We start from the raw sequence: 12,813 nt of genomic DNA, 5'->3' as shown, positions 1-12,813 counted from the left end.
CATTGAGCCTTCTTTTTAAAAAAAATTTTTTTTTTTTTATTCTCCTCCTTTTTCACATTTTCTCCCACATTTGCAACCATCAACAATAAACAATAATCAGCAAGATATGTCAATCCCCATAACAACAACGATCCCATCCGCCCACCAACCCCCAAACCTCAACCCGCATGTTTACATAAACAAATGACAAAAAGGAATCAGGGATTACCCGTAGTCACCCTTAATCTTACACAGCTCCCCACCCCCCCCCAACCAACGCCCCATCCAGTCTCTGAAAGAGTACCGTACATGATACACCAGAGTTGTACCCCCCCCCCCCCCAAAGTTTCCAGCTCCTCCCGTCCACTGCCTTTGTAAAACCCCTCCTCCCAACCTCGGTTCCTTCCCCCCAACTTTCCACCCCGGCTAGACCACTCGGACCCTGTTCTGCCAGGCTCCGATGGCCGCAGCCCCTCCCCCCACCTCACTCCCGTTCACTGGCCGGCTTAAACCGGCCAGTGTGGAGGCACCTGGCCGGGTCCCTTTCCCCCTTGCCCGGCCCTAGGAAAGCCCAAAGATCCCCTTTTAGCACACACACCCCGCATATCCACCTACACCCCAAAGAGCCCTCATTTCGAGTGAAAGTCCCATCCCTTCCCTTGTCCAAATATATACAACATTGGCTCCTTTAGCCCCTACACCCACACGCAGTGATACAAAAATGAAGAAAATACAGTCATGAGGTTACATCGGCACATGGCCATTCCTCAATTTGTCAGTACTGCCACAGTCCTTCTGCCTTCGCAAACTCCTCCGCTGCTTCCGCTGTCCAAAATAAAAGTCCCCGAGCTTATAAGTCACCCTCAGCTTCGCTGGATATACAATGCCGCACCGCACCTTGCTAATGTACAGTGCCCTCTTCACCCGGTTGAAGGCAGCCCGCCTCCTTGCCAGCTCCACCGTAAAGTCCTGGTATACACGTATACCAGCTCCAGCCCACTGCACCACCCGCTTCTGCTTTGCCCAGCTCAGGCCATTCTCCTTCACCCTGTACCTACGGAAGCACAGAGTCACTGCCCTTGGCAGCTCACTCGCCTTTGGTACAGGCCTCCACGACCGATGAGCCCGATCCAGTTCATATCGGGAGGGATCCTCCCCCTCCCCCAATAGTTTTGTCAGCATTGCGGCAAAATACTCCGTCGGCTTCGGTCCTTCAACTCCTTCGGGCAGCCCCACAATCCTCAAATTCTGTCGCCTGGATCTGTTTTCCAGGTCTTCCATTTTTCCTCGCAGATCCTTGTTAGTGTCCATCACCTTCCGCATCTCCTTCCCCATCGAGGCAAGTTGATCACCATGCTGCAATAACGTCTCCTCCACTTCCTTCAGCGCCTCCCCTTGCTTTCGCACCTCCGCCACTGCGCTCGCCACCGCCGTCATCACCGGGGAAATCGCCTCCTCCACCAGCGCACTCAAAACCTCCTTCATCTCCTTCCTCACCGTCTCCATGCATTTCGCAATCTGCGCCAACTGCTTTTCGAATTCCGCAGCCATCACCGTAGTTATTCCTTCAGCCGTAAACACTGCGGCCTCCCCTGGTGCTCCAGCCTACATTTTCTTTGCTGACCCCGCGGTGGCCTTTCCACTCCCCAACGGACTTTCAGCCGCTTTTTTCACGGCCGCTTTTTTGCTGTTCTTCGACATTCTTCTCTTCTGTGCGGTCTCCCGACTTTTACTGCCTTCACTGGCCCTAGGACCGGGTGTTAATCCCCGACAATGCCGTTCCCGAACGGGAGCCCTTCAACGCGCGGCTGCCTCCCGCCCACCGTCACCGGAAGTCTTCATTGAGCCTTCTAATTTTATATTCCATTAAGCTCAAATTTAAAAATGTTATTCCTTTCTCAGAGTTACAAAGCCAATGCGCAGAGTGGACGGGGCAAGTCCCAAGTCCACCTCGCTCCAAAAACCAATTCAAATTCAAACGGAATCCAATTCATGGTCCCCAGAAGAAAAACAAACTAGATATAGCCGAGAACTTGGCACTGCACCCGATTTCATTCTTGATCCTAAACTTCATCTTAGCGCCCCCCCTCTCTGAATTTCTCTCTCTTCCCAAAGCAGCTATCTCCCACAGCCGCAGTATAAAATGACTCCTGCCAATAAGTACAGTAAGTGCTCACGTTAAGTCGCCCCACTCCCAGTCATTTTGCTATAACGTTGTTTATTCTTTAGGACCAATTTAAAAAAATGTTATTCATGCATTCTGATCCCACCTTCCCCACGCTGACCTTTGGGCTAGTGTCACCATTTTCCGTTGCTGGAGCCACTGTCAGGGGGTAAGACTGCAGGAATAGAGCGGGGCTCAAGATTCAAGATCCCCGAAGCAGGAATGCATGTGTAGAGTGCCACACCCCACAGCTCCATTCATGGACCCCCTATGGCTCCATTTGTGTTCCCCAAGGCTCCTTTCATGGCCTTCAACTCTTCCCCACCAGCTTCTTCCGTGGTTATCCCCACCCCAAGCCATGGCTTGTTTTGTGGATTCTTTTGTACCCCCTCCCACCCCTATCCCACAGGTTATTCCATGACCTTCCCCCATGCTGCCTTTTTGTGACTCTCCCTGCTCCATCAGTCTCCTTTTGTGGCCTCTGTAGCCACCTGAGTTGGCCACTTCCCGACTTAAAATGGAGAACCGCAAAGGCTGAAGAGAAATTCAGCCAACATAGGCAAAAACTAGCAGGTGCAAGTTTACTGTGTATTAGACTCTGCAGAAACCCAGACAGCATCGATACAAGCAGCCATCTGCATAGTAATGTAGCAGCCATCTACATAGTAATGAGCGATCCCCAGGAACAATCGAAACATTTTGAGGTAAACAAGACCAAGCCAGACTCCTCGGCGCCAGCAGGAGCCAACACAAAAGAGGTTAACAGACACTTAAAGACCGGCCAACGATCAGGGAACAGCTCCAGTATTGAAGAAATCGAACCAAGCGATTGGAACGAAGTCCAATCACTTGGAACCAGGTACGGGGTCCGCCCCGAAGGGCGGGAAGACCCTGGGGACTATAAAGTAAAGCCCCCAAGGGTCACTCAGCAACGCAAAGCAACCCCTGAGAGTGAACTGTCCGGCGGCCTCCAAGAAAGTAAGTCTCAAGCCAACGCTCGCTACGAGATAGGCGCTCCTAGCTACAAGTCCATGCCAGCTTTTGAATCCCGCAGACTCGGGACCTGAACGAAAGGCCATTTGTTCCCCTTACCTGGTGGGTCAGTCCGAAGCTAAGTATAGGCCTGTTAGTTATAGAAATAGCCTAGAAAGTAGAGTTTATGCATGAGTAGCGATTTACTGTGCATAATAAAAGTGCTTTGATTTGAATCTTACTAATTGGTGTGTTGATTATTTATCATTACTTGAACCTCGTGGCGGTATCATAAAGATACCTGGCGACTCTAGAGCAAAGGTTATACAACAGAGCCAATTGAACGAACCAAAAGTTAGCAACACCTCCACCCACAGGCACTTTCCCAGTCCTACCACAACAGCAAGAGGTCCAGGCTCTGGAGACAGAGACAGGGAGTCTGGACAGGAGAAGAGGCAGCATGGGCAGGAGAGGAGGCAGCGCGGGCAGGAGAGGAGGCAGCGCGGGCAGGAGAGGAAAGCAAGCAAAAGGTTAAGGTCAGTTTCAGGAGTACTGTGGGTCAGACACAGAAGCTGAGCTACTTGGGGTTTGTTTGTGTGATTTAGTGTCATCTAATTTGGGGCAGCACGGTAGCATTGTGGATAGCACAATTGCTTCACAGCTCCAGGGTTCCAGGTTCGATTCCGGCTTGGGTCATTGTCTGTGCGGAGTCTGTACGTCCTCCCTGTGTGTGCGTGGGCTTCCTCCAGGTTCTCCGGTTTCCTCCCACAGTCCAAAGATGTGCAGGTTAGGTGGATTGGCCGTGATAAATTGCCCTTAGTGTCCAAAATTGCCCTTAGTGTTGGGTGGGGTTACTGGGTTGTGTGGATAGGGTGGAGGTGTTGACCTTGGGTAGGGAGCTCTTTCCAAGAGCCGGTGCAGACTCGATGGGCCGGTTGGCCTCCTTCTGCACTGTAAATTCTATGATAATTTCAGTGTATATAGTCTGTTATATTCAATGACTTATTTTATTTTGCAAATTATTCCAACTAGGAACACACTGTGCTGCACACGTACGGTCTAGTAGTTCACCTTGTACCTTTGTTTTTTCGGGTAAGAAATGTTCGAAGGAACCTAACTCCAGCTCGAACACGGATTCCTTTGGGGTTTCATCATTCACATAGTTTTTTCCCTTAAACTTGCAGTTTTCAGGAACCCAACCAAAATTGAGAGTGAGGACGTGCTACACGTACGTATGGATATTGAACAAGGCTCAGTTGCTATCTAAGATCATACTGGAAAAATAGCCACTTCAGATAGGAGCCAGTATTTCATAGAATTTACAGTGCAGAAGGAGGCCATTCAGCCCATCGAGTCTGTACCGGCTCTTTGAAAGAGCACCCTACCCAAGCCCACACCTCCACCTAAGCCCATAATCCAGTAACCCCAACCCATCCCCATAACCCAGTAACACCACCCAACACTAAGGGCAATTTTGGACACTAAGGGCAATTTAGCATGGTCAATCCACCTAACCTGCACATCTTTGGACTGTGGGAGGAAACCGGAGCACCCGGAGGAAACCCGAGCACACACGGGGAGAACGTGCAGACTCCGCACAGACAGTGACCCAAGCCGGGAATCGAACCTGGGACCCAGGAGCTGTGAAGCAATTGTGCTAACCACTATGCTACCGTGCTGCCCTTATGTCCATGGTTAAGAACCGTATGTCCATGGTTAAGAAGAGAGGGTGGGGGGGGGGGGGGGGGGGGGAGAGAGAATTCCATAGAGCACAGAACATCTGATACCAAAGAAAGTATTAGTCAAAGTATTTACGGGCAGCACAATGGCAGTGGTTAGCACTGCTGCCTCAGGGACCCGGGTTCAATTCCGGCCTCGGGTGACTGTGTGGAGTTTGCACTTTCTCCCCGTGTCTGCGTGGGTTTCCTCCGGGTGCTCCGGTTTCCTCCTCAAATTGTCCCCGAGTGTCCAAACGGTTTGGTAGGGTTACTAGGTTGCAGAGATAGGGTGGAGGCGTGGGCTTAAGTCAGGTGCTCTTTCCAAGGGCTGGTGCGGACCCGATGGGCCTCCTTCTGCACTGTAAATTCTAAATCCTGATACATCCCCTTAGGGAAAGGAAATTGAAAAGTAAACTGACACATGTCATTTCAGCACATTCAGTGGTGACTAGTTCATGAGAAATATTGGAAGAGTTCTCCCCATTTATTCAAAGGGAATAAATTTAGACATGCTTTTGGTACCAAAGCGTTACTGCTTTAATTTAAAAAATATATAAATTTGAAGTAACCAATTCTTTTTTTCTAATTAAAGAGCAATTTAGCGTGGCCAATTCATCTGCCCTGCATATCTTTGGGTTGTGCATAATTGCTTTAATTTGGGTGTCAGTGCAGCTTAGTAATCATGTTCTCATCTCTTCAGTCAAAAGTCTTTATGGCTGTCAGCTGCACTGCAGGACCAAAGTACAATGTCAGCACGGAGGGAGTGTTCCATTGTCAAACATGGCGTATTTTGTTTAAGGCATTAATTATTACAAGACTGTATCTGATTTCCAATTTAATATATAAAGCGCATTCACGTTCTTTTTCTTTAGTAGATTTGTTTTGTGTTTAACTCCTAAACATCGAGGGAGCAGTTGTCTATTCTATGGGGTAGATTTTTCTTACCCGTAGCAGAGGAGCACAAGCTCCTAATGAACACTCACAACTTTCCACCCTTTAATTTAAAAAGATTTAGGTTGTCGTGGATGTCCGCTCCTCTCCCCTTGATTTGCGTGCATCTGCTATTTTACCAGACACAGAAAGACAACCATTTGCCGCAATGTTTTCATGGCGGTACCATATCGGTCTATTCCACACAAGTGACAGGACTGAGCAACGATGTACATTATTGCATCGTGATTGGCTTGTGATTACACATTGTGTTATTCTGTCTACAGGAAATATATATATATTTTTAAACACTCAAACATTTCAACAATGGTAACCCACAGCTACCTTTAAGCTTGCAGATTTCATGTCTTAGTTTCTTTGAATGTTGTTTGCAGTCATGCACATCTTTTCTGGTGTTTGTTTCATTTAGCCTGGCTTCTCGTAGTGCACCTTCTAAGGCTTTAAATCGAGCTGTAAGATCCATGATATGATTGGTAGCTTCAACCATATCTTTATCCTAGATGTAAAGTAACAAAACCCACGGTTATTGTGTCGTACAAAGTGATTCTCAAAAATCGAAACCAAGGCACGTCTTCATAAAGCTGTTTCTATCCTCTAATACAGGGCTGCAATTTAGATTGAACATAAAACATGCCAGGGCCAGAGTTACAAGTCACATCTTGGATGACAACGCATGCATTCGTAGTTCCTTTAACGCAACAAACGAAACCCAGACATTTCATTTAGTAAGATTAGAAATAAGAAGTGGTCAATATGGTATTGCTCAAGTTATCTGCAAACAAAGGTTCATTGAAAAACATTAATTATCGTTAATAACGTTAATAAAAAGGTTAATTATCGAACATATTGGGGAATGTTTTCCAATCCGTCCGCTGTGGGAATCGTCATGGGTGGAACAGACCATTTAAAGGTTTGTTGACATCGGTGGGGATTTGCGGTTTTGGGGCGACAGGAGAATCCCAACCAATGGCTCAGACATAGTAAACCTCAACATTTTACCTTCAAAAACTACTGACTTCAATAGTACCTAACCCTGACATACCAACTATCCCATATACATCTGAACTATATCATAAATGGAAAGTTAAGATCCACTTATAGCTAGAGTTCAGAGAATATTTGTCAAGTATTCACTAAGCACTTGCTCATCTTCTTCACCATAATTTCCATACCTTTAATTCCAGCATTGTAGTGAGCTCCTGTTCACGTGACTGTAACTGTCCCACCTGGGCAGAAAGTTCCAACATGGAGGAGTTCAGGCTTTTGTTCCTGTCCTGGTTAAGACAAACAGAATCCAAAATATCATGAAAAGGGTAACTGACGATGCAGAAATGTTAATATGGACAAGTTTTATCAGCAGCCGTCCTACCTCCAACTCATCACAGTTATTAGCTGCCTCTGCTGCTTTTTCAGACATGTCCTTCAGCCGTTGCTGGGTGTTGCCGAGTGTTTTTAGACAATCACCCTGCTGCGATTCCAAAATCTTTAGTTGTGCACCTAATGATCTAATGATCTCATTCCTGTTTCGCAGTTCATCTGGTAAAACACAATGTTGTCAACTGATTACATTGCTACTATTTTAAAAACTGAATTCTCATTCATCCTTTCTACCCTTTGCGCATTTCTAATCAGCAAAAAATACTTCTATGCAGCTGCGTTTTAGAACAAATAATGAGTACATTGTACATCCTCACCCCCCTTTTTCCTTAGAAGCTGGGTTGGTGATAAATAACGTCACTGCACCCCACCTGAGAAATGGTCGAGCAAACGGTGATTAATTCGACTTCCGGTGGTGGCCATGGAGTAGGAGGTCGCGTATTTGGCAGCTTCCGCTCATGGTGGACATTTTGGACCTTTTCTCCGAACCTTTATGGAACTTGATCCGAAAATTCGGAGGCGGGTGATAGAGAGAGGAGGAATCCCCCACCAGTTTATGGAGACGTGGACCAGAAGTGGTCTTATAAGACATAGCTGGGCAAAAAAGACACGTGCAGAACTTACAGCACAGAAGAAGATGGCGGAGGTGCAGGATCCTGGATTGGCGGCCCAGTGGTCAATGGTACATCTGGTGAAATTCATTCAGGAGAGTTTCGCCAAGCAAAAGCAGGAAGGTTTAGACCCGATTTAAGGCATCGATCGATCGGGTGGAACAGAGACTAGAATCCCACTGACTGGATATCCAGAGGGTGGAAAAGAAGGTGGCCGAGCACGAGGACCAGCTAACCGTGATGGAGGCGGAGGTGGGACTGATGAGGGACCACCAGAAAAGGATGCAGGAGAAGGTGAAGGATTTGGAGAACAGGTCTCGTAGACAGAACCTGAGGATTGTCGGCCTCCCGGAAGGCAGCAAGGGATTGGACGCAAGGGCGTACGTGGCAAGTATGCCTGAAAAGCTGCTGGGTGATGGGGCGTTTGCTCGACCCTTGGAAGTGGACAGAGCGCATAGAGCGCTTGCGAGGAAGCCGCGTTTGAATGAGCCGCCGAGGGCGATGGTGGTATGAATGCACCGGTTCCTTGGCAGCACGGTAGCTTTGTGGATAGCACAATTGCTTCACTGCTCCAGGGTCCCAGGTTCGATTCCGCCTTGGCTCACTGTCTGTGCGGAGTCTGCACATCCTCCCCGTGTCTGCGTGGGTTTCCTCCGGGTGCTCCGGTTTCCTCCCACAGTCCAAAGATGTGCAGGTTAGGTGGATTGGCCATGATAAATTGCCCTTAGTGTCCAAAATTGCCCTTAGTGTTGGGTGGGGTTACTGGGTTATGGGGATAGGGTGGAGGTATCACATAGAATTTACAGTGCAGAAGGAGGCCATTCGGCCCATCGAGTCTGCACCGGCTCTTGGAAGGAGCACCCTACCCAAGGTCAACACCTCCACCCTATCCCCATAACCCAGTAACCCTACCCAACACTAAGGGCAATTTTGAACTCTAAGGGCAATTTATCATGGTCAATCCACCTAACCTGCACATCTTTGGATTGCGGGAGGAAACCGGAGTACCGGAGGAAACCCACGCACATACGGGGAGGATGTGCAGACTCCGCACAGACAGTGACCCAAGGTGTTGACCTTGGGTAGGGTGCTCTTTCTAAGAGCCGGTGCAGACTCGATGGGCCAAATGGCCTCCTTCTGCACTGTAAATTCTATGATAAGCAAGAAATTTTGCGGTGGGCCAAGCAGACACAGAGCTGCAAGTGGGAGAACAGCGAACTGCGCATCTACCAGGACCTGGGTGCGGAACTGGCCAAAAGAGCAGGATTTAATAGGGTAAAATCGGCCCTCTTCAAGAAGGGGGTGAAGTTCGGAATGTTACACCCAGCTGGTTTGCGGGTCCCCTACGAGGGTCAAGAACATTACTTTGGATCGCCGGACAAGGATGGACTTTGTTAGGGACAAAAGACTGGCAGGTGACTGAAGATACTGAACTTTGGGGGCAGGTAATGCTATGCTTGTGCTGTTAAAAGTTATTTTCGATTTGTACTGTACATGAGAGTGCTTCTTGTATCAACGTTTGGGCCGTTGCTCAGTCTTGAATACGAGTTATTTTTGTTCTTGTGGGGGGATGGGGGGGGTCGATTTTTTCTTCTGTGTGTCTGTTGGGGATTGTGCTGTTTTGAATATGTATGTTCGAGCGGGGGTGGGGTGGGGAGAACAATAGTGGGTAGGATGTTTGGCACCATGGGTGGGTGCTACCAGGCTAGCTCACGGAAGCACAGTGGGCGTGAGCAGATGATAAGTTTGTTGAGGGGTTTTGGATTGTTGTTCTGTTAATGGGGGGGAAATTGCTCTGCTGACAGGGGAGGGACTGTTGCTGGGAGACAAATTGAAGGTCGAGGACGGTGGGTGCCCGAGGGCGGGCCTGAGGAGGCACGGGACGCGGGCTGGAGGCTGGCCTAAGAAGGGTGATGGTTCATCGGCAAAGGCTAATCACATGGAACGTCAGAGGGCTGAATGGGCCGGTCAAGAGGGCTCGCATGTTCGTGCATTTGAGGAGGTTGAAGGCGGACGTGGCAATGCTACAGGAGATACACCTGAGGATATTGGATCAGCCTAGACTGAGGAAGGGGTGGGTCAGGCAAGTATTTCACTCAGGGTTGGACTCTAAGACTAGGGGGGTTGCGATCCTGATCAACAAGCGGGTGTCATTTGAGTCAGGGAACATAGTTGCGGACCTGCGGGGGGGGGGGGGGGGGGGGGGGGGGGGGGATTACTTCAATACGGTCATTGATCCAAGGTTGGACCGGTCAGGTTCAAGGACAGGGAGGGTGTGAAGGAACTAAAAGGGTTAAGAACAAAGGAGTTTTCTTTCTTTTCCCATGTCCACAAAGTATACTCCCGTATCGATTTTTTGAACAGGGCTTTACTGGCAGGGGTGGTGGATAGAGAGTATTCAGCAATTGCAGTGTCGGACCATGCCCCACACTGGGTGGATCTACGGGTGAGCAAGGAGGGTGGTCAGCGCCCGCAATGGAGATTGGACGTAGGACTGTTAGCGGATATGGGGATGTGCGGGCGTGTGAGGGGGGCCATCCAGAATGATCTAGAAATAAATGACATGGGGGAAGTCTCAGCAACAACAGTTTGGGAAGCGCTGAAAGCAGTGGTCAGGAGGGAGCTTATCGCGATACGGGCCTATAAGGAGAAGGTGGAGCGAGCAGAGATAGATAGGTTGGTTGGGGAAATACCAGGTGGATGGGAGATATTCAGAGGCCCCGGAGGCAGGGTTATTGAAGGAGCATGTAATTGTAAATATGGATAGATGTGTCATTTGAAACATGGAAGTCTGGCAATATCTGGTCTGAGAGAAACACGAGAGGATACAGGGAAAGATCCCACGAAGGGTTAACAGCAGCTGCAAAGAGCAGGATTACAAAATGCAGATTCCTTCTTCCAAAAAGGCTTGGCAAACAAACAGGATTTTTGTATGAAGCTAAAACCAATGGCTCACACCTTCATTGAAATTAACCATCTTAGTAAGCATCTGGAAAAGCATGGATGAGGGTTTCAGTTGAGTTAGGTCACAAATGTAAACCTTTCAAGTTATAACAAGTGGATTTTTAGCATTACGCTAAAAGCAATGATTCACACCTTCATTGAAGTAAAATCAGCAGATAGAAAAGAATGACTAGGGGGACAAATATATAGATGTGAAGCTCTGCTGACATCAGGTAAATTAAAAGAAAATTGGAGACTATCAGTTTACGAGAAACATAATTTAAAGCCAAAATCAAAGTCAAAATTATGAGCTGGGGACACAATTGGAAAATAAAACTATAGAAATGACAGGGATCAAAATTCACACGTCTATTGAAATCAAAGCATTTTTGAACATCACAGAGGACACAATATAAACAGACCTGAGAGGTGAGGTCAACTTAGAATGAATACTTAGTTGTATTAGAATGTTTAGATCAAAGATACTTTTTATAATCCCAGTGAAATAAAGATTACTTTATGATAAAGCCATAAAAACTTAATAACTGTTAGAAAGAGAATATAAACCCAGAGACCAGAGCAGGACCAGAACTCAGAGAGAACTCAGCGAGAGAGAGAACCTTACTCGGTGATGGGAAAGCAACATCGGAAGACCGAGCAACCCAGCAGAAATGAGCAGAAGATCCAGTTATCTGATTGTCAAGAAAGACTTGAAAGTCTACAACTGGTCCCAACAAGACAAGATCTTTTTTTACCTTTCTAAAAAAGAAATGTAATCTTTTTTAAATTTGAAAATAAAGTTACGTTCAAGTTGATAACCTGAAAGAGTGGTTATTATTACCATTTTGAAAGTTTACTTTACTTTACTTAGCAAGCCGGACCCGTAGGTAAGCTACTAGGTGGTAAGTAAATAAAATTCTTCTGTGAAGATACGGGTTATGCCGGGAGATAACTTGAAACATTAGTTTGACCCGAATAGCACCCGCTTAAGTCTGCACAGGAGTCAGGGAGTTCAAATCCCTGCTTACCAGTTAGAATATATTGACCCTTTTCTGGTATAGGGAGAAATTCTAAGAATAATGGTGAGGTAAAAACTACAAGCGGCAGAAGCTACAGATGGAGTTTGGTCCGTTATCTACAGGGAAGGCGGTGGAGCAATTGAGGAAAGCAAGGGGGGCGATATAGGAGTATGAGGAAAAGGCCAGCAGGATACTTGCAGAGCAGCTAAGGAAAAGGGAGATAGGAAGAGTGAAGGACAGAGGAGGGAACACGGTCTTGGACCCAGCAGGGGTGAATGGGGTGCTTAAGGAGTTTTTCAGTCAGCTGTATGAGTCGGAACCCCCAGCTGGGGTGGAGGGGATGAGGCATTTTTGGAAGGGTTGGAGTTTCCGAAGGTGGAGGAAGGGTTAGTGGAGGGGTTGGGAGCCCCGATTGGGATTGAAGAAATAGTAGAGATACTGGAGACCATGCAGTCGGGTAAGGCCCCGGGACCGGACGGCTACCCAGTGGAATTTTACAAGACGTATTTCTGGGATGATGGACCCGCTGCTGGTGAGGGCATTTAATGAGCCAAGGGAGCGGGGTGTTCTTCCCCAACAATGTCACAGGCCCTGATCTCATTGATCCTGAAGCGGGAGAAGGACCCAGAGCTATGTGGGTCATACAGGCCAATCTCCCCATTGAACGTCGATGCCAAACTGTTGGCTAAAATCTTGGCCTCAAGGATAGAAGACTGTGTCCCAGAGATGCTAGGGGAAGACCAGACGAGGTTTCTTAAGGGCAGGCAGCATACGGCCAGCGTTAGAAGGCTCTTAAATGTGATCATGATGCCTTCCGAGGGAAGGGAGGCAGAGGTGGTGGTCGCTAAGGACGCGGAAAAGGCCTTCGACCGGGTGGAGTGGAATTATTTGTGGGAAGTGTTGGGATGGTTCAGGTTTGGGCGGGGCTTCATTGATTGGGTTCGGTTGTTGTACCAGGCACCGGTGGCGAGTGTGCGAACGAATCGGCTGACGTCAGGCTACTTTAAGTTACACCGAGGGACAAGGCAAGGATGCCCCCTCTCCCCATTGTTATTTGCTTTGGCCATAGAGCCACCGGT

At 48.0% G+C, this 12,813-nt stretch overlaps 1 protein-coding gene across 8 annotated transcripts in view; it reads right to left on the bottom strand.

Moving 5' to 3' along the window:
- ccdc62 (coiled-coil domain containing 62) overlaps positions 1-12,813 on the bottom strand; it is a 102,195-nt gene that overhangs the window by 49,844 nt on the left and 39,538 nt on the right. For all 8 annotated transcript variants that reach the window (XM_072495646.1, XM_072495666.1, XM_072495636.1 and 5 more), the window contains 3 exons: positions 7,154-7,320; positions 6,957-7,058; positions 6,109-6,280 (listed from right to left, as the gene is read on the bottom strand). In XM_072495646.1, the coding sequence (XP_072351747.1) occupies positions 6,109-6,280; positions 6,957-7,058; positions 7,154-7,320 (441 nt within the window). The remainder of the gene's footprint in view (positions 1-6,108; positions 6,281-6,956; positions 7,059-7,153; positions 7,321-12,813) is intronic.

The sequence above is a fragment of the Scyliorhinus torazame genome, chromosome 1 (genome assembly GCF_047496885.1).
Source record: "Scyliorhinus torazame isolate Kashiwa2021f chromosome 1, sScyTor2.1, whole genome shotgun sequence".
NCBI classification, from domain to species: domain Eukaryota; kingdom Metazoa; phylum Chordata; class Chondrichthyes; order Carcharhiniformes; family Scyliorhinidae; genus Scyliorhinus; species Scyliorhinus torazame.
The sequence above is the reverse complement of the archived record's forward strand: the minus strand, read 5'-3'. Positions and strand labels throughout refer to the sequence as shown.